This window comes from Euleptes europaea, chromosome 11, assembly GCF_029931775.1.
Source record: "Euleptes europaea isolate rEulEur1 chromosome 11, rEulEur1.hap1, whole genome shotgun sequence".
NCBI lineage: Eukaryota > Metazoa > Chordata > Lepidosauria > Squamata > Sphaerodactylidae > Euleptes > Euleptes europaea.
Genome location: NC_079322.1, coordinates 70,179,682 through 70,206,013, shown reverse-complemented (window position 1 = coordinate 70,206,013; position 26,332 = coordinate 70,179,682). Strand labels below are relative to the sequence as shown.

Below are 26,332 nucleotides of genomic sequence, written 5' to 3'. Positions count from 1 at the left end.
GGCTGCGGCAGGGATAGAGAAGAATGATGATCAAACTAGGGGACACCCTGCCATTTTACCACTGGAATTCTCTCACTTTACAAATGCTATGGAGGCCTGATCCTGCTCAGGATCAGGTCACAGCGCAGAGGCACCATTTTGAAGAGCTCAAACATCCTGAGTAGGATTGGGCGTCCGCAGCATTTGTAAAGCGAGGGAGTTCCAGCAGTAAAATGGTGACATCCCTAGGCATGCTGTATCAGCTAGTTTGGCCCTAATTCTTCAACCTTCCAATATCACTGAATGTAGAAGAAAAAGAAGAGTTGGTTTTTATATGCCGATTTTTTCTATCACTTAAGGAAGAATCAAACTGGCTTACAATCTCCTTCTCCTCCCCACAACAGACACCCTGTGAGGTAGGTGAGGCTGAGAGAGTGTGACTAGCTCAAGGTCACCCAGGTGGCTTCATGTGTAGGAGTGGGGAAACAAATCCAGTTCACCAGATTAGCCTCCACCTCTCATGTGGAAGAGTGGGGAATCAAACCGGTTCTCCAGATCAGAGCCCACCGCTCCAAATAACCGCTCATAACTACTACACCATGCTGGCTCTTTGAACGATTGTCCTTTGAATGATATAGCTTTCCAATCGCAATCAATGGACCCAAAGACATCTCATTCTATTATATGTGCTGAAAACTAGAGCCACGCTGAATATTCTTTAGTTTCAGGATATGGGGATAGAAGCTAGCATTTCAGTAGGGTGCATATTTTTCCTCATAAAAGCAGCTTAGATTATGGTGGAGATGGAAAGTGCCGTCAAGTCACAGCCGACCTGTGGTGATCCCCATAGGGTTTTCAAGGCAAAAGACACAAAGAGATGGTTTGCCAGTGCCTGCCTCCACATAGCAACTCTGGACTCCCTTGGTTGTCTGCCATCCTAGTACTAACCAGGGCCCACCCTGCTTAGCTTCCAAAATCTGATGAGATTGGGGTAGCCCTGGCAATCCAGGTTAGGGCAATTTAGAATATGCGACCAGTTGAAGCACCATGGGTTGTTTCGAGTTATTCAGTGCCATTCTTCCCCCACCTGGGTGCTCCTTGGCCCCCAGATCCAATTAAAGATTATGCAAAGGCCAGGATTAGGTTGCAGTGTTATTTAGCCAGTTCAGTTTGGCTATGTGATGAGGTCACCGAGTGAGAATGAAGGCAAGTGAGGACCGTATGAATGTTAGCATTGTTGCAAACAGTGGTAAGGGCCACCACTGGCAATAAATAAATAAAAACCTGCTGTCAGTTTCCGTTCCGTCTTCATTTGATACTACTTGTGGTCATTTGTCTTGGAGAACTGGTCTCGGAAGGGCCTTGTTCTCCATTGATTTTAACAGAGTAATAAAACTGAGCTGGCAACTGCATGATAAGTCAAGAGAGGAGAAGGTCAGAATTGATCTCTGCCTCGAGAGCAAGTTTCAGAAACGTTTAAAAAAATTCCTATCGAATTCCGTTCAAAAAAATTCCTAGTCTGAGTCAGTATGGAAAAAGGATAATCTTAACAGCTAAATGTAATCATTTTTATGCAAAACAAAATTTAGCCACTATTAATCCTAATATCTAATTCTTAACTTGGCCTCAGTGTGTGGATCAAAAACCCACACACTAGGGCCAAGTACATAGAGAGGAGATGTTTCTACAAACCTAGGGAGCCCTTGGTTTTGTAGAAGAATCTTAAAATCACATGACCTAACCAGATCTTAGCAGCCTTACTGGATTGCTTGGCCAAACTAGAGTGGCTGCAGAGATCATGTGGTTTCGTCTTGTCCTGCAAGATTTCAGTAGTCATTACTTGTTATGAAAGATGGTCAGTGAGGGAAGATGAGTGTGCAGGTATGATGACCGGGCGGGAGGGGAGAATGTGGGAGAGGAATATAGCAAAAAGGGAAAGAAAATGAAGGAGAGGGTAGGAAATGGGGTTAGAGGAAGGAAATTCCTCTCCCCCTAGGAATCTCTGTTGCATACTTGTATAATTAATTCTTTGTATAACAGGTTGGCTGTGTGTTTGTTTTGGTCTATGTTCTTTCAGAACTCTTTGATGTGGAGTTAAATGAAAAAGTGCAGCAGACAGTAGCTGAAAGGCAAATGCCTCAAGTAGAATACAGAGATATCAAGATTCACGATTACAGTAAGTTGCCAGTCTTTTGTCCTCTTGCCTGTTCATGTTCTTCTTGATACTGAGGATATACATATCCTCTTACAGTTGATCCTCCACCAATGTGTACAAAAATGAAGCAACTATATAATACCTCCTATAAATTAATGGCCTACGTGTCAGGGAGTCCCAGTTCTCTTCTGTTATAGCAAACATATATGCCTTCTCAGAAGAAGAGACCTTGATGTATGTTCCCTCTTTTCCAGATATTACATTATTTAGGATATGGAGAAGAACCTTTTCCATACTGGCCAATTTCCTGTGCATTTCTCTGTGTAGGGAGATCTGCCCATGGCCAGTTGAAAACATTTTTATACAAGCATTTTCCTTGGCTAGCAATGTTACCTCCTTCATTTTTTAAAATGATCTACTTATGTTCTGTTTTATTTGGGGTTGGATCCTGTGACTGTCTTCCACCAAGTCTAATTCTGTTGGAGGAAGAGTTCCTCCAAAACCAGGAAAGTTTTTGTCATCACAGAAAGTCTTCATGAGATAAACTTTCTCCATGGGGGATAGACTCGTTGAAAGGGAGTCACAGTGTCAAACCCAATATATTTTATAGGAATGTAAACATTATGTTGTAAGTTACTTTGAGACCTTAAAGGAAAGTGCCAAATATTTTTATAACATTTAAAATAAATGTTTGAAAATTCCCTGCAGCTGCCCGCCATAAGAGGCAAGGTCCTTAGCGTGTGGAGCAGACAATGAATTTGTGTCTGATATCTTTAGATTGAAAGCATGTGTGTTATTAACAGTAGAGTTACCCCCTACTATGCCAATTGAAATCTGTGGGCTTCTGTAAATATTGTTCCTTTGGAGGTACACAAATTACCATAGAGCAACACAATGGTAAGGATCTCAGCAATTAATATGAAGCTGTTTTCCACAAGATGGATTTTTCATATCGTCAAATATTTTATATAAGCTTCTTCCCAGTAGATATATCATTAAACCTCACTCGTTCTGAAACCGAATGATGTTGTGATCCTATTGATAGATGTGATCATCTACAGACAAGAGAGAGGTTTCTATAAACTTAGTGGGCTCCCCAACTACACAGGAAAATGTCAGTCTGCAAAGAAAGGGCAGAAAGCCCTCCAAAATGGATGGAGAACAACAAGCAGGTTCATTGCCCTCAAAGGGCCAAAGAATATTGAGGGCAGTTCAGGTTAAAAAAAAAAAACAAGCAGGAAAACAGAAGGAGAAATTGGCCTACTTTAGACCTTAGCACTTGCCAACATGTTATAGATGGTGGTCATATCCCCCAACCCTCATTTCTTCCTTCATCCCCTGTACCAGGATTCTATAAACTTTTAAGGACTCTGACCCCACTGAAGCTGAAAGGGGCCAGAGACTTTTAAGATAGATGAAAAATATTCCAAATTGATACCCTTCCAGTTGGGCCATGAGCAGATCCTTTACAATATCTTAAAACAGATTATGAAATTAGGGTCGGGGGATGCGTGCCCACAGCCCAGCAGGCTTTTACTCTTACACTGTCAGGATGGAAGTTCCCACCAATTCCTCACAAGCCCCCAACTTGTATTTTATATCAGTCGTGTACCTTTTGTGTTTTGGAATCAAAGGTGACACTAAAAAAAAAAGCGTCTTTGTCATCCAAAATGTTGCAGCTGTTATAATTGGTTTGCACATCATTACTATTTATGGAGCTTCACTTACTATTTTAGGACAGGCCGAGCTATAGAATCTATTTCCTTGTCACAGTCTGTTTGGGATACAGCATGAATAACTGCACAGTCGCTGGGGGAAGAGACCATGGCTCAGTGGTAGAGCATCTGCTTGGCATGCAGAAGGTCCCAGGTTCAATCCCTGGCATCCCCAGTTAAAGGGACTAGGCAAGGAGGTGATGTGAAAGACCTCAGCCTGAGACCCTGGAGAGCCATGGAGAGGGGCTGTGGCTCAGTGGTAGAGCATCTGCTTGGCATGCAGAAGGTCCCAGGTTCAATCCCCAGCATCTCCAGTTAAAGGGACTAGGCAAGGAGGGGATGTGAAAGACCTCTGCCTGAGACCCTGGAGAGCTGCTGCCAGTCTGAGCAGACAATACTGATTTGATGGACCAAGGGTCTGAGTCAGTATAAGGCAGCTTCATGTGTTCATGTGTTCATGTGCCCAGTGTTGGTGAGTTTGTCTCTCCGCTGACTTCACCAGCACTGACAAAGCAGTAAATATCTGCAGACTGGTAATTGTACGGCTGTTTCCTCATGACCCTCCTGTGTTTCCGAGTCTTGCCTTAAATGCTCTATCATGTCTGTCATGTATATTTAAAGCCAAGCTTCTTTCCATGGGAAGTCGCAGGGTGAACGATACACATCTGCCGTCCGCTAGCAAGTCTGATGGAATAATTAATTAAGCCGGAGTGTCAGGGAAAGATTGCAAAGCAAACCATTTAAACCCATTAGCTCGTGCAGGTCTTAGCGGCGTCAGAAGTGCTGTTGATGCCGGTTTGAGCGGTCAGGCCTGTTTGGTAATGGTCATGCCGGGTTAACGTTTTTATACACAAATTAAGGCAGGAAGCATCTCCTGCAACGGCATAAGTGTGTGGGCAAAGCGGGGCACAGCCAAACAATATTCCAGCGTTCATTCCTTCAGCCAGTCAGAAGGTATTCAACTCCTCTACCAGTGCTCTGGTTAATTTATGCCATTCAATTAAGTATTTTCTGGTTCATTTTAGGCAATTTTATCAGGGCAAGCTTGGCTGCATTCAACCCCCTGGAGTTTAAAATGAACAGCAGAAACTCTTTGTCTTAAAGCCCCCTAAGCTGCGGTGTATTTTCATCTCGCTCTGCTTCAGTCTCTTCCTTTCCCCCTCCCCTGGCGCATCCCAAATATTGGTTCATGGTGCTGTCACTTTCCACCTGCCTAAAGGGAGAAATAATACATATCGCTGGCTGCTAATTGCATGTTTGGTGCATAACGGAGCGTCTCCGAGCACCCCGGCTTTGGATTTCTTGTCATCTTGGATATGACAGCGCGGCTTTTCTCTTTGAAAGCATCTATTCTGCGAGGTGGTTATTTGCCGAGCTATTTTATCAAATGTCATTTTGTTCCGACTGAGGAGTACTCTCAGTATTTACAAAAAAGCCTATTCAGTCTAACAGCCATCTTCCCAAATGTAAATGCTGTTCTCCTCCCTCCCCCTTTCTTTCTGTTTCTGTCTTTATCTAGAATTGCCAATGCAAATTTTAAAGCCGGCTGTCTTCTCGGAAAACATGCATTATCCATTACTTCTGGTGGTGTGAGTAACATGATCAATTGCTTAATTTTACGAGTGTATCCAAACAATCAGCCAAGGTTGCAATTTGCTAGACGGTAAAAGGAACATCTAATACCTACAAATGTCCTCTTTTGATTTTGAAAATGCTGGCTGCCCCAAAACATGGCAGGGAGGGGGTCTGAGCAGGAATGATGATGGAATGCAATGGGCTGGAGGCAGAGCCTTAAGATGCTAGTGGGTTGGAGCAGAGCCTGTCAGAATCTGGAGTCTATCCGTTTTTGGACCCTAGAGGTAGTCAAGCCAGCATGGTGTAGTGGTTAAGGTGTCAGACTAGGATCTGAGAAACCCAAATCCGAATCCCCACTCTGCCATGGAAACTTGCTGGGTGACTGAGCTTATATGTTGGCTCGCCTTAATTCAATCCCAACGGCAGAACTTTTTGGCCGCTTTGGGAGGATTCCATTTGCAGATAGACTTTGTAGCTGTGACACAGGGAGCCTTGACTCCTTGCTCCATCATCTATTGGATTGTCCAAAATTTCATAGGTATAGAACTATGTTTGTCTCTCCCTTTCTAAAGGATCTGGTTAGGATTCCAGCCCATTGTAAACTACAGACCCTTTTGGCTGGAAGTGATCATAAGAGAGGGGATATGATAACCGTCTTCAAGGGCTGTCATATAGAGAAGGGTGCCAGTTGTTTTCTGTTGCCTCAGAAGGTCGGACCAGAACCAACAGGTTGAAATTAAATCAAAAGATTTTCCATCTTGACATTAGGGAGAATTTTCTAACAGTTAGAGCGATTCCTCAGTGGAACAGGCTTCCTCGGGAGGTGGTCAGCTCTCCTTTCCTGGAGGTTTTTAAGAAGAGGTTAGATGGCCATCTGTCAGCAATGCTGATTCTATGACCTTAAGCAGATGATGAGAGGGAGGGCACCTTGGCCATCTTCTGGGCATGGAGAATGGGTCACTGGGGGTGTGTGGGGGGAGATAGTTGTGAAATTCCTGCATTGTGCAAGGGGTTGGACTAGATGACCCTGGTGATCCCTTCCAACTCTATGATTCTATAATATCACCCTGGCAGTTGCCAAGTTCTCCCCCCGCCCATGCAATCAAACCTAACAGTTAAATAGATCTGAGCAACCTGGTGCCCTAGTTGTCATAGGCATATTTATTGTTATTATTGTTACTCTTTTTGTTGCTGTTGTTGTTCTGTTGTTGGAACTGTTTCTGTCATAAGAGCAGAGAATAAAAGCAAGCTGGGTTACCTTGGGCCTGTCACACAGCTGCCTCATCTTTCCTCATTGCAGGACCACTGTTAGTCGCCTTGGGTGGAACCTGGAAAAGATTTCCTAACTAACAACAGTAAAAAATATGATAGACCCTGTAAAGGAAAGGACTCGCTAGCCCAGGGGTGTCAAACATAAGGCCTGCAGGTCAAATCCGCCCCTTGAGAGCTCGTATCCATCCCGCGAGCCAGCTGAGGCAACCACCCCCCTCCACTCTCAATCTGGGTTGGTGAGGCATGGCCCCGCCCGACCAAGTGGTATTTATGTCATATCCGGCCCTTGTAACAATTGAGTGCTAGCCCCTTCTGTTTCTTCAAGTTGGTTCCTGGAACGCAGGAAATACCTCACAGCCATCCCAAGTCTCCACCTGGCGACCCTGCCCCTTCCCCTCACTCCCTGGGGGTGCCAAAAAACTTGGGTAGCCACCTGTTGCCACCAACAATTCTGAGAGTTTTTCCTGCCAGACAGAGTTGCACCCTGTACCTACACTGCCATTTAGAGACTCCAGCCTAGTTGCTACACTTCCAGTTACACTCCTACAAGCAAGCATGGGCAGGATCTACTGCAACTTTACAATTTCGTTCTATTGTTCTCCAGGGATGGAGAACTGCCATGCCTCCCATGCTGCAAAATAGCAAGACCAAACAGTTTTTCTAGAGGTCAGACTTAGAACTTTCAAAATATAAGAAAGATGAATAAAAGAATAAAAAGAATATACAATTCCAATCAAACATTTCAAGCTGAGCAAGGGAACAAAGAAAAGGTGAAAACACACAGCCCCCTTGTTCTACACTCAGAATTTATCCTAAACTTTTAAAATTAGGGCCAATTAGCTTTACTTGAAGCTGCTGTAGTTTAAAGTTGATCATTGCCTTTGTTCTGTGGATTGGATCTTCTCCCATTTGTCCCTGGCAATGTGGACAAGATGGAGTCCCCAGGTAAAAGCTGAGCTCTGGATGGTATGTGGTTTCCTTGTCAGGAGCTACAGAAGAAGAGATTTTCTTCCTCACGTCCTGAGTTTAAATAACCTTTGGCTTTTTCCCGCCTTCCTTGGGGGTGACTTTACTGTCCCTTCCTATCCCAAAGTAAGAGTTTGCCTTTTGTCATTTAGTCTTTTCCAGCTTTATGGCAATAGGTGTGACTTACCAGCCAGGTGTGTGGTGGTCAACCATTGTCCTTCTTCGGCCAGATTCATTAGCATAACCAAGAACTTCTGTGCTTGGAACTTGGTGGCTCCTTCCTCCAACCCCCTCCATTTGCCAGCTTTGAGTTTGCAGCTGGACTCCTGAGAACACACAGGGAGGGGACGTGGCTCAGTGGTAGAGACTCTGCTTGGCATGCAGAAGGTCCCATGTTCAATCCCTAGCATCTCCAGTTAAAAGGACCAGGAAAGTAGGTGATGTGAAAGATCTCTACCTGAGACCCTGGAGAGCCGCTGCCGATCTGAGTAAACAAATCTGACTTTGATGGACCAAGAGTCTGATTCAGTATTAGGCAGCTTAATGTGTTCAAGAGTGTTTTCCCAGTGACTGAAATAGTGGGAGGGAGTTCTTGGGTGGAGGGCCCTTTTACAACTAGTCCCCACTAGTTGGGAGGGGCTGTGGCTCAGCGGTAGAGCTTCTGCTTGGCATGTAGAAGGTCCCAAGTTCAATCCCCAGCATCTCCAGTTAAAGGGACTAGGTGGGTAGGTGATGTGAACAACCCCTGCCTGAGACCCTGGAGAGCTGCTGTCGGTCTGAGTAGACAGTACTGACTTAGATGGACCAAGGGTCTGATTCAGTATAAGGCAGCTTCCTGTGTTCATGTGACCCTTAGCCTAAGCACTTTCTTGGCCACTCTCCCCTAATTGTTGTAGCCTGTAACTTGAGCTCTCTTATTGAGCCGGCAGGACAAAGATAAATAAATGAAGCCAAACAGTCACTTTTTCTGCAAGCGAATGAGGAATGACATTGCTGGCGAGTCCTGAAATGTCACCCTGAATCTAGCTTGAAGGAAGGACAAAAGCTCCGCGTGAAGCCTGCCGGTGCATCACATCAAAACCATCTCTGGGGAAATGTGCTTCATTATGCAAGTGCTTGAGGAAGATTGGGACTCATCAAACTAACGACACTTGATTAGACAGCCACGGAATGAGGATGCGCTGCTGGGGTGTGCATTGAATACATGCAGACCAGCCAAGTCACATGGGCAGGGAACAACAACAACAAAAACGGTGGGAGGAATTTACACAAACCACTGGCAGCCACCAAAGGGGCATGGGGTGAGGAGTAGCAGCATGAGGGCCTTTTGTGCCTGGGATTTTAGCGTTTGCAAACAAACCCAGCAATCTTCCCCAGCCCTTTCCTGCAGGGCTGCTTAGTTTCTTGGCTGAAGATGCATTTGGTTGCCAGTTAACTTTTTGTCTCGGGGAGGAGCTGTGGTTCAGTGGAAGAGCTTCTGCTTTGCATGCAGAAGGCCCCAGGTTCAATCTCCAGCATCTGCGGGTAAAAGAATCAGGTGGTAGGTGATGCGAAAGACCTCTACCAAACATCCTGGAGAGCCACTGCCAGCCTGAGTAGACAATACTGACCCTAATAGGCCAATGGTCTTGATTCAGTATAAGGCAGCTTCACGTGCGTTCCACAATGCAACATTCAGATCTCCTGTGTGTTTCAAACCCTGAATAGTCTGAGGCCAAGATATCTTAGGAAGTGCCTCTTCCTATAATTCTCTTGCCCCAATATGTGTATAGAATCATAGCGTTGGAAGGGACGACCAGGGTCATTTAGTCCAGCCCCCTGCACAATGCAGGAAATTCACAACTACCTCCCCCACACACACCCAGTGACCCCTACTCCATGCGTAGAAGATTGCCAAGATGCCCTCCCTCTCATGATCTGCCTAAGGTCATAGAATCAGCATTGCTCTAGCCTCTGCTTAAAAACCTTTTTAAGTAGAAAGCTTTTGGAGGACCTTGATTCATAGGGTTGCCATGAGTCAGAAGCGACTTGACGGCACTTAACACAGACACACACAAGGAGAGCTTACCACCTCCCGAGGAAGCCTGTTCCACTGAGGAACCACTCTAAATGTTAGAAAATTCTTCCTAATGTCTAGACGGAAACTCTTGATTTAATTTCAACGCATTGGTTCTGGTCCAACCTTCTGGGTGTCCCGGCTGTAGGGAATAAGGCGTTTTCTGTTGTGGTACCTTCCCACTAGAATTCTTTACTCCAGAATGCCCCTACCCCACCCCAGTGAGGCAAGGTGAAATTTTCAGGAAGGGAGCCCAAATGGTCCTCCCCCGCAATGCTCATAGGGTCCAGGATTTTGCAGCTAGTGCATTGTAGGAAGCACTTTGGACTTATGCAATGCTACATGCTTGCAAGGGTGTGTAATGTTTTATTGTTTTATATTATCTTTTGATGGTGGCCCTTGACAAGTTGGTTTGATTTGAACGGGTGGTTATGCATTTGTTGTATTTTAGTTTTGCTAGTTCCCTTAGGGGGATTTTCCAATCGAAAGGTGGGATACAAATGAGACACAAAATAAAATATAGGACATGAAAATTCAGCAGACCTTATTGCAGCCTTGACCAAGTCCCATTGTCTTGGAGAACCTGAGGTGGATACAATTGTCTGTATTTCCCTTATTGTGAACTGAGGCTGTCGTTGCCCTAAAGAAATCAAAACCTGACAGCTTGACTTGATGAAGAAATGGTAGAGAATATAGCACTTAGCCTTGCTTGTTAATGTATCAGTCCAACTATATCCTTGAGACAGAAGCCGTCATAAAATAGCTTCATGTGGTTTTTTGGCCCTGAGAAACAAGTAGCTTCTGGGACAACAGGAAATACAAGTGTATTTGAGCTTCCTGTATTTCTGAAGGTAATCTCTAGGGTTGCCAATTCCAGCTTGGGAAATTCCTGGAGGTTTGAGGGTGGTACCCAGGAGGACAGAGTTTGGGAAGAGGAGGGCAGTCAAAAGAGATACGATGCCCTAGGATCCAGCCTCCAAAGCTGCCATTTCCTCCAGGGTAACTGATCTATAGTCTGACGGCACTTTCACACAGCCCAAATAATGCACTTTCAATCCACTTTCAATGCACTTTGAAGGTGGATTTTACTGTGTGAACTGGCAAAATCCACTTGCAAACAGTCGTTAAGATGCACTGAAAGTGGATTGAAAGTGCATTATTTGGGCTGTGTGAAAGTGCTTTGAAAGTCAGCTGTAATTCTGGGAGAATTCTAGGTCCCTCTTTGATGTTGGTAGTCCTAGTTCTCACACATCTCAACCATGGAAAGATGTATGGAAATAATGTGTGGAAGAACTCGTGCATTTTTCCCCGCAGGAGAAATGTGCAGCCCTTATTGGCCATATTGCCCAGAAGCCTGGAGTACCAGCTCACTTCCTGTTTATTGGGTATATTTGGTTAATATAGCAGAGTTTTGCCCAGTTGTGGAAGTGTGATATTGTGTGCAGTAAATCAATCCACCCAAGAAGTAAATTGCAAAAAGTAAAACTTACTTTCATTCAAGTAAATTCTGTTCACATTCTTGTTGCAGTTGACAGCAAGATAGAAACCTAATCTAAAGAGTACATTTCCCTAATACAAGTGGCCAGCTATTCCAGCGTCATGTGTGCAAGTATGAGATATTTGTTTCTACAGGAGATCTCGTCACTTGTTAGGGTTGCCAGGTCCCTCTTCCCCACCAGTGGGAGATTTTGGGGGTGGAGCCTGAGGAGGACAGGGTTTGGGGAGGGACTTCAATGCCATAGAGTCTAATTGCCAAAGCAGCCATTTACTCCAGGTGAACTGATCTCTATTGGCTAGAGATTAGTTGTAACAGCAGGAGACCTCCAGCTAGTACCTGGAGGTTGACAACCCTATCATTATCACTGATAGAGATCAGTTCACCTGGAGAAAATGGTCGCTTTGGCAATTGGACTCTATGGCATTGAAGTCCCTCCCCTCCCCAAACCCCGCCCTCCTCAGGCTCTGCCCCAAAAATCTCCCGCCGGTGGTGGAGAGGGACCTGGCAACCCTATCTTCCCTCTATAGGAGAGACCTGCAGAAATGTCTGTCTCCATTGCATGTGGAAAGAAAGCAAAGTACGACGGCTACTGAGAGAGAAGGAGGAGGGGTCGGAGGACAGCTCCCAGGTTCAGACAAAGAGAGGAGTTTCCCATTCAAGAGATAACACTTATACACACTTAGAGGGATTTAGCACCCCCCCCCCGATGTCCAGGCATGCTGAGTCGCTCACTCGAACACTGTTGCCCTTTCTTGTGGAACAACCAAAGCCCCTTGCGGTTGGGGAAAAGGGAATAAGACGAGTTTGCTTTTTTCCCCGTTTCAGCGATGGAACACCTGGTACCCAGAGCGTGACAGAAATGTTTGACGTGAACTGGGAGAGTGTCATGGTCAGCTCCCACAATGCGATTGTGATGAAGTTTGACGGCCGCGGGAGTGGATTTCAAGGGACCAGGCTGTTGCACGACGTTAAAAAGAAACTGGGCGTTTTCGAAGAAAAGGACCAAATGGAAGCTGTCGGGTGAATTGGCTTAGTAGACCCTTTTGGAAGTTTGTAATTGTGCGGGTAAAATGATTCTTGGGCACTGATTTGTCGTACGGCTATTCCATAAACACCATGGGAGCCCTGCAAGGTAACACGGATGAGACACCAGCCAGAATCTTCATCTCCGCTTTCCTTTTGATGCTAGAGCATCCCTTGCCAAATTGGAACTTGGCCCGGTGGAAGTGAGACACGGGCCGTGTGGGACCTTGCAGGAGCCAGCGTGGTATAGTGATTAAGAGCGGTGGTTTGGAGCAGTGGAGTCTGATCTGGAGAACCGGGTTCGATTCCCCACTCCTCCACATGCGCAGCGGAGGCTAATCTGGTGAATTGGATTTGTTTCCCCACTCCTACACATGAAGCCAGCTGGGTGACCTTGGGCTAGTCACAGCTCTCTCAGCTGCACCTACTTCACAGGATGTCTGTTGTGGGGAGGGGAAGGGAAGGTGATTGTAAGCCGGTCTGATTCTTCCTTAAGTGGTAGAAAAAGTCAGCATATAAAACCAACTCTTCTCCTCCTCCTCCTCCGGGCCTGAAAGACGGAGATGTTTGTTCCGCCAGGCCTATTTTTGAGGATGTTGATGGTTTACACCTGCTGGTCTCTTGCTGGGCCCACTTAGATCCCATGCCTCCCTGCTGTCTTCAGGCCTCCCATACCCTGTTCAGGATCAATCTTGCCCTGATTCAGAGTGCTACCCTCTTTAACTTGCTTAGAGAGCCAGCATGTGTAGTGGTTAAGAGTGGTGGACTCTAATCTAGAGAACCAGATTCAATTCCCCACTCCTCCACATGAAGCCTGCTGGGTGACCTTGGGCTACTCACAGTTCTCTCTCAACTCTCTCTGCCCCACCTACCTCACAAGGTGTCCGTTGTGTGTGGGGAGGTGGAGGGAAGGTGATTGTAAGCCACTTTGAGACTCCTTAAAGGTAGAGAAAAGTGGGGTATAAAAACCAACTCTTCTTCTTCTGATAAGCAAGACTAAAGTCAAGTAACCACTATTAGGGTGCCATTTTAATTATTTAATTATTATTGCTATAGATATTAATTATTCTACCTAGGGTGCGTGGCTCAGTGGTAGAGCATCTGATTCAGTGTAAGGCAGCTTCATGTGTTCGTATTGTATGTTTTTATGCTGGTGTTTCAATGACTGTGGTATTGTATTGTTGTTAGCCACCCTGAGCCCAGCCGTGGCTGGGAAAGGGCGGGATAGAAATAAAATAAAATAAATAAAGTAATTAATAAATAAGCAGCCCTAAAGCTGGCACTTAATACCTGTGAGCAGCTATGTTTAAAGGCAGATGCTTCCTCTGAGTGACTCAGGTCTGTTTTGTTTCCTTTTCTTAGTGCAATGCTGGGCAAGTCATATATTGATAAGATGCGAGTCGGGGTGTTTGGAAAGGTGAGTACAGCCTTGACCTTTCAAGGCCTGGCTTGCTTATAAGGTTAATACAATCTGAACTGTACACCTACTATGCCCTATATATCACTATCACAATTCGCATAGTACAGCCACCAAGTTCATATAAAAACCTTTAATGCCAATTTAACATAATATCAAATACAAAATTATCTAACAAGCACACCCAGGTGTGATATGTCCCGGTGTCTAACTTAACAATACCTGTCTAAACAACATACAAATGTGGATACATATATTTCAAGACAGTTTTTACACATTTTAACAAGTTGCTATTGCAGCTATAACATCAGTTTTTAGGTTTGGCCTTGGGCCTATTGTGTGTATTCTTCACACTGATGTAAGTCATAGGAAAAGTCCAATGCTGTTGCACTTGGAAAAGGTCCAGCAATGATGCACAAGACGGACGTTCTTCTCCAGAGGCGCATCAAGCCGTTTCGTGTAAAAACACTTCTTCCATTGTATTTTTAATCAGTGTTTCAGGTTTGTTGCCCAGTATTGTAGTAGCTACTGCTTACGATTCATGTTAGTTTGGGGAGGGGAGGGACTTCAATGCCATAGAGTCCACCCTAACCTAACCCTAACCTAAGGGTTGAGCTGAGAACTAAAAATTCTTTTAAAATAATATATTTGTATGTTTATTAGGTGTATACAATAAAATGGATAAAAGCAGTGGGCCTGGACTGCTTGCTTAAGAATTTTTAGACCCACATTTTGATTTATGGTGTGTATCCGATGCTTAAACCATTGGTTGTTACTTTGGAGGGGGGTTTTTTTCTTTAAAAAAAACTGAGCCCTCCTTCAGCATTTCTTTGTAAATCGCATCACGAAAGAGGGAAGGGCCATCCATTTCTGAGAAGATGCTGTAGTACGGTGATTATTATTTTTTTACGTTGATTTTCATATCAACACACAGCTAATACTTCTTGTTCGAGGCCTGCTAAATTGTGACAGGAGCTGATACAAACCTCCGAAAGTGCTGCTGATTTGCCCGGCCCGGGATGGCAGAGCAAACAGCAAAAGAGCTTGCCGCTTAATTTTAAGCAGGGAGTTCTTAGGGAAGAATCAAGGTGTATCTGAGGGCTAAAAGGAAGGCCGTGCAGGTATTAGAATGCCCCGGTTATAGATCAAGTTTGTCTAATGTAGATTAATTCATTAAGGGTGTCTAGGGGACGGATGAAGAAGACGTAGCACAGGATCTGGGGTGCTAATGCCTTTGAATGCTTTCCTTAGCCGCGAAGCAGACGAGCAAAACCTCCAAGGGAGAGATCTGTTGCTGGGTTATAACATATCAGTCATTTGTGCGGGGAGGAGAGGCAATGTTGTTCCCTTCATCAAATACTCCCAGCACATGAAAAATCTTAGTGGAAAGGCTAGCTTGGAATCTTGTCTCTGATGGTGTTAATAGGGTTGCCAATTGCCAGGTAGTAGCAGGAGATCTCCTGCTAATTCAACTGATCTCCAGCCGATAGAGATCAGATCACCTGGAGAAAATTGGCCGCTTTGGCAATTGAACTCTATGGCATTGAAGCCCCTCCCCAAACCCCGCCCTCCTCAGGCTCCACCCCAAAAATCTCCCGCCAGTGGCAAAGAGGGACCTGGCCACCCTAGGTGTTAATTGTATTTATGTAAGGAAGTTTGAGAGCCAGCGTGGTGTAGTGGTTAAGAGCGCTGGTTTGGAGGACTCTAATCTGGAGAACCGGGTTTGGTTCCCCACTTCTCCACATGAGTGGTAGTCTCTAATCTGGAGAACTGGGTTTGATTCTCCAATCCTATACATGAGTGGCGGATGCTAATCTGGTGAACCGGGTTGTTTTCCCCACTCCTACACATGAAGCCAGCTGGGTGGCCTTGGGCTAGTCCCAGTTCTCTCAGAACTCTCTCAGCCCCCCAGCCCTCACAAGGTATCTGTTGTGGGGAGAGGAAGGGAAGGAGATTGCAAGCCAGATTGATTCTCTTTAAAAGGTAGAGAAAATCAGCATATAAAAACCAACTCTTCTTCTTCCTTCAGTCTGGTAAATGCATTTGGCTGATGCTTTCTGCTTCTAGTTTTTGAGTCTCTGAGGTAATTCTGGACTCGACTATGTTAGGAATTTAGGGCAAAGGTAAAGGTAGTCCCCTGTGCAAGCACCAAATTATTACTAACCCATGGGGTGATGCCACATCACAACATTTAACATTGTACTGGTGAGCTTATTGCATTGCTTCCTTCTCCTTGCTTCTCAGGACTATGGTGGCTACCTAAGTGCTTACATCCTTCTTTCTGGAGACGAGAACAAAGACCAAGTCTTTACATGTGGGGCCGCTCTTTCCCCACTGACAGACTTCAAGTTGTATGGTAAGAGCCAACCCCGTCGGGCACACAGAGGTCAGGTGGGATGTGCTTTGTGGCTCAGGGATTGCACTCTGCAAACGGAGAAATTGCCACGGGGCTCAGAAATCGCCCCTCTCGGTGCTGGCTTAGTTCATGGTGCTCCCTCGCAACTGCCTCAACTGGTCTTCTTATACAGCCAACTCTGTCAGCTTCTGTGTAAAGTGTAAAGTGCCGTCAAGTCGCAGCTGACTTCTGGCAACCCAGTAGGGGTTTTCAAGGCAAGAGACATTCAGAGGTGGTTTGCCATTGCCTGCCTCTGCACAGGGACCCTGGTACTCCTTGGTGGTCTCCCATACAAGTACTAATCATGGAATAACAGAATCATAGAGTTGGAAAGGGCCATACAGGCCACCTAGTCCAACCTCCTGCTCGATACAGGGTCAGCCTAGAGCAGAGTTTCCCAAACTTTTTGAGTCATGGAGCACTTTTCAGGAGAGAAATTCGTCACTAATTTTCACCCAGCACCTATATACTAAACCGAACGACAGTAGTATTTTTCTTTCCAGTCTTTTCACGGAGCACTAGGAGATGCTTCGCAGAGCACCAAGTGCTCCTTGGAGCACAGTTTGGGAACCTCTGACCTAGAGCATCCCTGACAAGTGTTTGTCCAGCCTCTGCTTAAAGGCTGCCAGTGAGGGGGAGCTCACCACCTCCCTAGGTAGCCGATTCCACTGTCAAACAACTCTTACTGTAATTTCCCCCCCTAATATCCAGCCAGTACCTTTCCGCCCTCAATTTTAACCCATTATTGCAGGGCCAACCCTGCTTAGCTTCTGAGATCTGACGAGACCAGGCTCGCCTGGGCCATCCAGGTCAGCGTGTCAGCTTCTATCCTGCCCTTTTAAAACTAAAACCCATTATTCTAGCCCTTGAGGAGGAACTTTGAAAGGTATGGGCAACGGCTGTGAAATTTCAGAAGGTGAGGAAAAGGGCTGAGCAGGATATCCTTTGGCCAGAGGAAACCATTTCCATGCCCAGAACCATCGCTTTTCTCTCCAAGTGAAAAGCAAGCAAAGCAGAAGAAGCAAATGTAGCAAATATATGCAAATAGGATTCATTTGCATAATGTCGTGCCGGTCCAGTCATTTTCTGCATCCCCCAGTGCATATGGAAGCTGTGCTAAACTACAATGCTGTGTTTTCAATTGCTTTATCTCTGGATTCAGATTTCCTGTGCTAAAAAGCTGAACATAGCTCAAACCATTCCGGGAGTTTCATTGCATTTTGTCATAACTTTGCCACCGCATCCAGTTTCTGAGGCCATTTATGCTTGGTAATTAGCAGCACGTTTCAGGCTGAATTGCCCCACATTTTTTTTTTTTTTTTTAGTTTTTCCATGGTGAACCGTCATTCAGGAAGTGACTTCGAAGCTTCGCATTACTTAAGAGCCCCTTTAACAGAACCTTTTGTGTTTTCTGCACCCTCGTGGCTAAGAATCCCCTCAAAGAAACATGCAAAATCACAGCTGCGTGTTAGCTATGCAATGGACAATTGCTACTGGCTATGCAAATAAGGAGCGGGCGAGTGGGGGGGTGGAATTTCTCCTTTTGCATCGTGACCGTAAATAGTCATTTTAAAGGACGCATTTTAAAAAAGAGCCTTGAGCGAGCTTCAAAATTGACCCTGCATAAATGGCCTAACCGTATTTTCCCACTGTGTTGGTTTTGGTGATTCCCACTGTGTTGATGCCCTTCTGGTGGGACTACCAATTTCTTGTGCCCCTGGTGCATTTCATGTCTGGGTGGCAGGATGCCTGGAAGGGTGAGGCCAGGCTCAAAAGAAATGCCCTTGGTTTTATGCTTAGTACCAGAGAGATTTGCTGACAGATTCTCGACTAACACCTAGCTAATCTCTCTCTCTCTCTCTCTTTTTCAGCTTCAGCCTTTTCGGAAAGATACTTGGGATTACTAGGGATTGATAATAAAGCATATGAGGTAATGCCATCAATAGCGCAGCCAGCAGTAAGAGCATCTGTTTCTAGCACAATTGCAAGATGGGGTTTAAGAGCAGAAAAGGTGGCTAGCAGGAGAAGACAGGGTTTTAAAAGATTCTGTTGTATATTTAAAAACTCCCTGCGGTTTGGGACGGTTGCCTGCTTTTGGTTAACAAGATAAGAGGGGCAATACAGTCCTCTTGAACCTCAGACCTAAAGAGCCTGGCCCCGTTGCCTGGTGCAGCTGGAATTATTTACCTGTAAGAAAGAAACATTCCTATCCTAAGAACATCTGGAAGCAGAGGGTAGAAAAGTTTCATGCCTTGTTAAAGTCGGAGCCCCATGGCGCAGAATGGTCAGCTGCAGTACTGCAGTCAAAGCTCTGCTCACGACTTGAGTTCGATCCCGACCGAAGTCGGTTTCAGGTAGCCGGCTCAAGGTTGACTCAGCCTTCCATCCTTCCGAGGTCGGTAAAATGAGTACCCCGCATGCTGGGGGTAAAGGGAAGATGACTGGGGAAGGCACTGGCAAACCACCCCATAAACAAAGTCTGCCTAGTAAATGTCGGGATGTGACATCACCCCATGGGTTAGAAATGACCCAGTGCTTGCGCAGGGGACCTTTACCTTTTTTAAAGACTACAACCCAAGCCTCTGAAGTCTCTGAAACCTGTTTTGTCAAAAGATTCCTTCTGAAAGAGGAAAAAAGGAAAATGTGGGTTGCCCTCGATTAAGGGGTTCTATGAATCTAAAACCCATCTTCTTCTTCTTCTTTTGTACTTTATACCTCTCAAAGGCATGCCCTCTGTTAGCCATTCTTTCAACATCCAGACCCACCTTTGGGCATAGAGGAGGCCATGGCTCAGTGGAAGAGCATCTGCTTGGCATACAGAAGTGCCCCAGGTTCAATCCCTGGCATCTCCAGTTAAAAAGGAGCAGGCGGTAGATGTTGGAGAGCCACTGCCAGTCTGAGCAGATGATACTGACCTTGATGGACCAAGAGTCTTGATAGGCTAAGTCAGGTGAAAGGAAAGACCCCCTCCTGAGAGCTGCTGCCAGTCAGAGTAGGCAATACTGACCTTGATGGACCAATGGGTCTGATTCAGTATAAGGCAGCTTCGTGTGGGTTCAGATGCCCATGTACCCAGATTGGCCTGGTTTGTAAGCCCTTGATATTCTCCTTCTAAACACACTTGCACAAGGAGTTATTAAACTGGGATTGTCCCTCCCACGACTCTTGTCCTAATGTTGGGCAGATATCCAGTGATTATTGCTGCTGTTAGACCAACCCTTGTGGTCCCATATGTGGAGATGTCGCCTCCCATGGCCTGCGCTGTTTTAAGGACATAAGAAGAGCCCTGCTGGATCAGACCAGTTTTCCATCTAGTCCAGCATCCTGTCTCACACAGTGGCCAGCCAGGTCCTCTGGAGGTCTGACAAGAGGACCTAGAGGCCAAGGCCTTCATGAGAACATCAGAAGAGCCCTGCTGGATCAGACCAGTGGTCCATCTAGTCCAGCATCCTGTCTCACACAGTGGCCAACCAATAAACACATATTCAAACATACTAGTGCACATGACCTAGATGTTGGGTAGTGGAGAGTGTGGAAGATGCCAGCCTGGGAGCAGGAACTGCAGCCTGAATCCATTCATGGATACTGACACGTAGGGATTCCAGGTAATTGCTACAGCTCTGTGCTGTAGTCATCCAACCCTTTGTCCCTTGTCTCAGCTACAACTGGAGAATGGGTGCAATACCTCACCTGGGAGGGCAGATGAGGATGTCTCTAGGCATAATCAGTAAGGACCTTGTATCCCTATACATCACCTGAAGCCTCGGAGGATCTCTGAATTCCACTGTGTTTGACCTGCTGTTAGACCAGCCATTGCGGTCCCATATGGCCAAGGGTCTGATTCGGTACAATGAAGCTTCTTGAGTTCACTTAAGACCAAGCTGGGAATGACAACTTGATGTTTGTGTTCTTAATTCCACCGTTTAAATTTCATGCAAAGAACGAGTTACTGGTATTAGTGTGTAAAATGTTGCGCTCACCTGCCTCTCGCTCTTCTCAGATTACCAAACTGTCCCACAGAGGGATGTCAACGAAGGATCAAAAGTTTTTGATCATCCATGCAACTGCTGATGGTAAGCCCCCAACCCGCTACCACTCAGCACATTTTTTATGTTTAAAATCCATTTTTTGATTTCCCCCCTTCCTCCTGTACTCTTTGACACATTGATTTTAATCTGGTTTTACAGAGAAAATCCACTTCCAGCACACCGCTGACCTCATTAATCACCTAATTAAGGCAAAGGCTAATTACAGCTTGCAGGTAAAGTATTCTGTAATCATTTCTTGCATCCCTACAGGGGTGATAACACCGATTCACAGATTATAAACCTGTTGTCATTCAGTAGAAATGCCAGGCAGGTCATCTGGGGTTTCATGTATCCCACATTACTTTGACTCCTGGCAATTGCCAGAAATCTATAATCATATTTCCTTATAATACTGCAAATGTGTAGCATGATATGGGAAACTTGGAGGCTGAGAACTGGAGGCAGCAGAAAAAGCAGAAACAATTATATTGGGAGGGGAAATTGGCCTGTTCAGGTTTTTGAGAATTTATAAAATCCTGGTGGGGGAGATCAGGATAGGGGAGATGTCCCTTCCTCACCCCTCTTCACACAACACATAGTGAAATTGTGGAACTCCCTGCCCCAGGATGTGGTGAATGCTGCCAACTTGGAAGGTTTGAAGAGGGGAGTGGACATGTTCATGGAGGAGAGGGCTATCCATGGTTACTTGTCAAAATGGATACTAGTCATGATGCATACCTGTTCTCCCCAGGATCAGAGGAGCATGCCTATTACATTAGGTGCTGTGGAACACAGGCAGGACAATGCTGCTGCAGTTGTCTTGTTTGTGGGCTTCCTAGAGGCACCTGGTTGGCCACTGTGTGAACAGACTGCTGGACTTGATGGACCTTGGTCTGATCCAGTATGGCCTTGCTTATGTTCTTATGGGAGGAGCCGGGATCTTGATAGACCAGTCAGAGAAGTTCAATAGTTGTGACCTACCCATGGGTTGATTCTTGAGTTAGGCTGGAAAATATTCAGGACTGCAAACTTCGCAATGGTTGTCTATGGAGGAGGGGGTGACCCCTTCCGAACCCCATAAAATCAAACCCCCTGATCAGACTTCAAACTTTGCAATGGTTGTCTATGGAGGAGGGGGTGACCCCTTCCAAACCCCATAAAATCAGACCCCCTGACCCAATCTTCACCAAACTTTGGGGTTTGTGCAAGCTACGCTGTGAATTTGGGGGCTCTACCTCAAAAAATGACACCACCACCACCACCACCCCACCCCGCGGGCTGATTTTTTTCAGGAAACCCGGAAATAAGCCGAATGCCCATATTTACCAGTATGGGTATTCAGCTTACTTCAGGTTTCCTGAAAAAAATCGGGCCCAATAAACCCAAACGCGAAATTGAATGACTTTTTTTTTTTTTTTTTTTGCACAGCCCTACTCACCCCCTCTTTCATTCTCTTCCAGATATACCCCGATGAGGGCCATTACTTCAGTCCAGCCCTGGAGCAGCACTTATACAAGTCCGTTGTCAGTTTCTTTGCGGATTGTTTCAAAGTCCAGGACAAAATCCCAGTAGCGCCCACAAAAGATGACGAAGATGAGGATTAACCCTTTGGGCTTGTGCTCAAAAAAGCACAAGACCGTTTGTAATAAGAATATGCAACTGAATCTCTGTTTTTTTGTTTTTTCTTCCTGGAGAAAGGAGCGTCACGCGAGCATGTCTTTACCAAAACTGGACAGCGAAAGCGGCTCGCCCGCTTTCTACTGGATCATGACTCCTTCTTGAGCGGAAGAACATTTAAGCATGAGGAACTCAGCAAAAACTGCTGTTTAAAAAAATAAATAAAAGGATCTTCACACCTTTCTTGCCACAAAGTGGCTTCTGGAGTAAGGCGCTCGATCAGGAAACTGGACTTAGAAGGAGATTACCCCAAGAGTTGCTAGATGACTATTTTAAAAAAGGCCCTTTGCATTGGAAGGATTCACGCAGTAGCAATGGAAACCCACCATCTCTCTGCAGTAGGAACACCCCCCCCCTTAGTTAGTGCTTCTTTGTCTTGGATAAAACTACCAACCATGGAATAAAGATTATAGCACAATTATTTTTCAGAGGAATTGATTCATTTGTTGTTTGCCCATCATCTTCTTGCAGCCATTGCTACCGTGCTGTTCTCTTGAGGAGAGGATTCCTTTGTACAAAACTCTGCTGTAGCTCTCACTTTTAATTCAGTTTGTGTACTGTACATATTTCTGTATATAGTTTTTACCTGTTGCTCCCTTTTACTTCAGCCTTGTATGGATTGTTTAGCTTTGCAATGTATTTTGGTAAGGAAGGTGGGGGTGGAGACTAAATGTAGCAAACAATGAGGTTTAGCGTTCCTGCTTTAGGTATCTTGAAGTTTCTTCTCAAGCACCCAGCAGTGTTTCCTGTAGATTTCTTTAACACATCGATTGCAACTTAGCTATGTGAATCGGAATCATCCTTGACATCAAATGTCTTGACTTGTGGTTTGAAAAGAAACACTTTCTCTTGGAATCAAGAGGGCAGCTTTTGCCTCCTGTGGTTCAGATAGACAGATTTATTATTACGGCCTTAGCCAACAAAGATACAAACCTTATCGATAAAACCCGTTACATGTTAAAATACTCTCTTGGTAAAAATACAGATAAATGTTATCAGTTAAAATTAACCTTGTTAACATTAGTGAGCTTTTCCGAACGGATTTTAATTACTGCAGAATAATATTTGGCTACCTGTAAAAGACCTTGGGAGTTTCCCTCCCATAAGAGGAATTTCATTTTCTCTTCCTCCGTACTGAATTCCATTGTTAATGAGCGGAAGAATGAACTTCTAACAAATTCCCTCATAATAGATACACCTGAATAAGACAGGATTTATATTTTCAATTTATCCTGACCTGCAAGGGCATCCCCACTCAGATCTTGATAACTTCCTATATTTTGTCTCCAGGATAGCTGAAGGTAAGGCTGATCTTCTCACCAGGGTTAGGGCTCTCCTTTGCTTATCTCTAAAACAGAAAGATATTCAGCGGGAGCGGGACGATAATGAGTTCTAATAGGATCCTATGGTTCAGAACCTGCTCAGTTTTGCTAGGATCCCAACAGCCATGAGAAGACACTTCTGGTCCTCGTTGTCCCAGATGAAGGGTGGGGGTGGGGTGTGAGTGGTGTCTCCTAAGGTTCTCCTGTTGTGTAGAGTAAATGGGGATGGTACTTCCTTTCTCGCCCTTGCTGGATACATGGCATTTTCTCTTCGCTTCCTCCTCTCTCCTTATCCTTCCGCGGCTTGCAATCTCTGCTAATTGTTACAGTTCTAAAACTGCAAATTGCACCTTCATGACAATTTATGCATTTTGATCAGTGCTAACAAGACTGCTTAAGTTGCATTATTTATTATTACAGAGGCTAGCCATGCAGGACTGCAACAGAACATCTAGATTCGAGTCTGGTAGCACCTGAGGAGACCAACAAGAATTTTGGGGTGTAAGCTTTCAAGAGTCAAAGCTCCCTTCACCAGATACGTATCTGACAAAGGGAACTTTGACTCTTGAAAGTTTATACCCCAAAATTATTTATTATTATGCTGGTAACATTTGAGTTTGGGGATTGCAAATGTGCATTCTTTTTATTCCTGGAATTTCAAACCTAACCTACTCTTTCATGGCCATCTTTCCCTGCCTCCATAGTCCTGGGGAAAGTCAAACCTATCTGAAACTTGTCTGAATGCATTTTGAATTCCTTCCGCTTAATTTTTTGTTGTTGCTATTGTTGGTTCGTGTAAATTATTCTGACCAAATGTACAGCTAGTATGGATACTCTATAATTCATTTTGTTGTATATAAAAGGAATGTAAGTCTATGATTTGTCAAGTCCCCCAATCCAGTATTAAGTCTTGTGTTCGACATGCATGCGGTAACACTCGTTTGCTTATTAAGACCCCCTTAGAGGTATTCACTTAGACTATATCAACACATGTGATTCCTTTTGATTGTTTTGACAGCTTGAATGTCAATGCAGATTTCTACATTTTTACAGTATGCTGTTGGTAAAAAAAACAAAAACAAAAAACTATCCATCCCGGGCAGCAAATGCAGTGCGGATAATTTTCACCGTGTTCTTCATTTTGTGTCTCCATTTGTTTTCGGTTCAGTCTGTTGACTGTCAGTGGTAATTAGATCATCATGGGAGATAAACCAGTAACTCAAACACAAAGGGGGTGGGGGGAAACAATCAAACCCTTGTTATGTTGTTTGCTTATTATTTACCATGCAGCAGAATCTGTATGAATGGGAACTGCAGAATAATGCAGTTTTCTCTGGCCAAACGCCAACTAGACCACAGGAATGCGATGCGTCCACGTTTCGATACTCTGACGGGCTTGCCAGCCTGCCCTGACGCCTGCTCTGCCTGTAACGTTTTGTAGAGGGAAAGCCAGGGTGTGGCATGGCAGCGTTTGTTCATCCATACAAATAAAGCATTATTTTACCACCCAGGTTACTGTGGTTATTTTTGTTGTGAAATAGCAGCATGACCATTGCAGGCGGCCACTTAATCCGATCTTTCAAGTCTGCCTGGATTGCACTGTGAGGCTGAATATATTACCAGTAAACCAAATGTAAACCCAGAGAGCTGTTGTGACCATGTTGCGTTAGATGTGTTCCCATTAGAAGCAGAAGAGGAGCCGGGTAGAGGAAGTGAAGGAGTTTGTAAGCCAGTTTGATTCTCCTTAAACAAAAGGTAAAGAAAGTCAGCATATAAAAACCAACTCTTCTTCTTCTTTTTGCGATATAAACATGCAAAACATCCATTTGGTTCGCTCTGCAGAAGATCTTAACCTTGCTTAAAACATGCAGGATTTTGCATGTGATGAATAGATCCATTTTGCATGTAAAAAGGTAAAGGTAAAGGTCCCCTGTGCAAGCACTGTATCATTCCTGACCCATGGGGTGATGTCACATCCCTGACATTTACTAGGCAGACTTTGTTTTACGGGATGGTTTGCCAGTGCCTTCCCCAGTCATCTTCCCTTTACCCCCAGCAAGCTGGGTACTCATTTTACCCACCTCGGATGGAAGGCTGAGTCAACCTTGAGCCAGCTACCTGAAACCGACTTCTGTTGGGATCGAACTCAGGTTGTGAGCAGAGCTTGGACTGCTGTACTGCAGCTTACCACTCTGCACCACGGGGCTCTTCATTTTGCATGTACTGCCGATTTATCATTTTATTTTTGGGTGGAGAAGGTGGCAAGCTGGACTTCCAGCACTGCAGTTCACACCTTTGCTGTGCCCCATTGTATCTTTTAAACAAATTATTCCAGCGACCATATCTCCGCTTGGGAAAAGAAAACAATAAGGAGAATTTTAAATGGGTGGAGGATGCCAGCTACCAGTTTTCTGTACAAACTGCACATCAATTTGAATAACCAGCTCACATTCTATTTCGGCATGGGGATGACAGACACTGCAGTCAGAACAAGTGGGCACGTCTTAGAGTTGCCAGATCCCTCTTCGCCACCAGCAGGAGGATTTGGGGGCAGATCCTGAGGAGGACGGGCTTTAGGAGGGGAGAGACTTCAATGCCATAGAGTCGAATTGCCAAAGCTGCCATTTTCTCCAGGTGAACTGTTCTCTGTTGGCTAGAGATCAGCTGTAATAGCAGATCTCCAGCTAGTACCTGGAGGTTGGCAACCCTAGCAGGTCTGCTGAGGAACGCAGAGCAAGAATCAGCACTTAGAACAATGGAATGAGCCTCAAGGCCTCGCCTTGGCTTATGAAGACCATGTTAGACGCACAACCTGATGCATTTGTACATTAATGTTTCAAAAGGTAAAGAGCATTCAAACACCACGCTAACCTCGCACATTGTTCTCTTTTGCAAACTGGGATGTCTCTTGTATGCTGCCTTCTTCTGTTCAACACATTGGAGCATGAATTTCAGGCTTTGCTAGCTCCCTTCATCGCGATAGGGTGTTTTAACATATTTCTGGCACCGGTTTTTTTGTCCTTTCAAACTGCCTAGCTGTATTACTGATATCCAGCAGCTAAAATCAACAACAACAACCATCATCACAATCTTATAATTAATAATTTACTACTAATTATACCTAGGAATAAGAGCCAATTATTGTTTCCCTGTAGTACAATCTAAAGGGAATAGCCACGTATGCGCTGGAAAAATTCTGAAATTACAGCCCTAAGCATGAAAGCTCACACCCTATAAGAAATTTTGTTAGTCTT

At 45.0% G+C, this 26,332-nt stretch overlaps 1 protein-coding gene across 1 annotated transcript in view; it reads left to right on the top strand.

Moving 5' to 3' along the window:
* Nucleotides 1–21,816, top strand: part of DPP6 (dipeptidyl peptidase like 6) — a 442,706-nt gene extending 420,890 nt beyond the window's left edge. Inside the window, exons 19-27 of the mRNA XM_056856977.1 lie at nucleotides 2,057–2,155; nucleotides 5,369–5,438; nucleotides 12,042–12,236; nucleotides 13,602–13,656; nucleotides 15,901–16,012; nucleotides 17,923–17,981; nucleotides 20,052–20,124; nucleotides 20,239–20,312; nucleotides 21,540–21,816. Of these exons, the coding sequence (XP_056712955.1) occupies nucleotides 2,057–2,155; nucleotides 5,369–5,438; nucleotides 12,042–12,236; nucleotides 13,602–13,656; nucleotides 15,901–16,012; nucleotides 17,923–17,981; nucleotides 20,052–20,124; nucleotides 20,239–20,312; nucleotides 21,540–21,683 (881 nt within the window). The 3' untranslated portion in view covers nucleotides 21,684–21,816. The remainder of the gene's footprint in view (nucleotides 1–2,056; nucleotides 2,156–5,368; nucleotides 5,439–12,041; nucleotides 12,237–13,601; nucleotides 13,657–15,900; nucleotides 16,013–17,922; nucleotides 17,982–20,051; nucleotides 20,125–20,238; nucleotides 20,313–21,539) is intronic.
* Nucleotides 21,817–26,332: the final 4,516 nt, after the last annotated feature.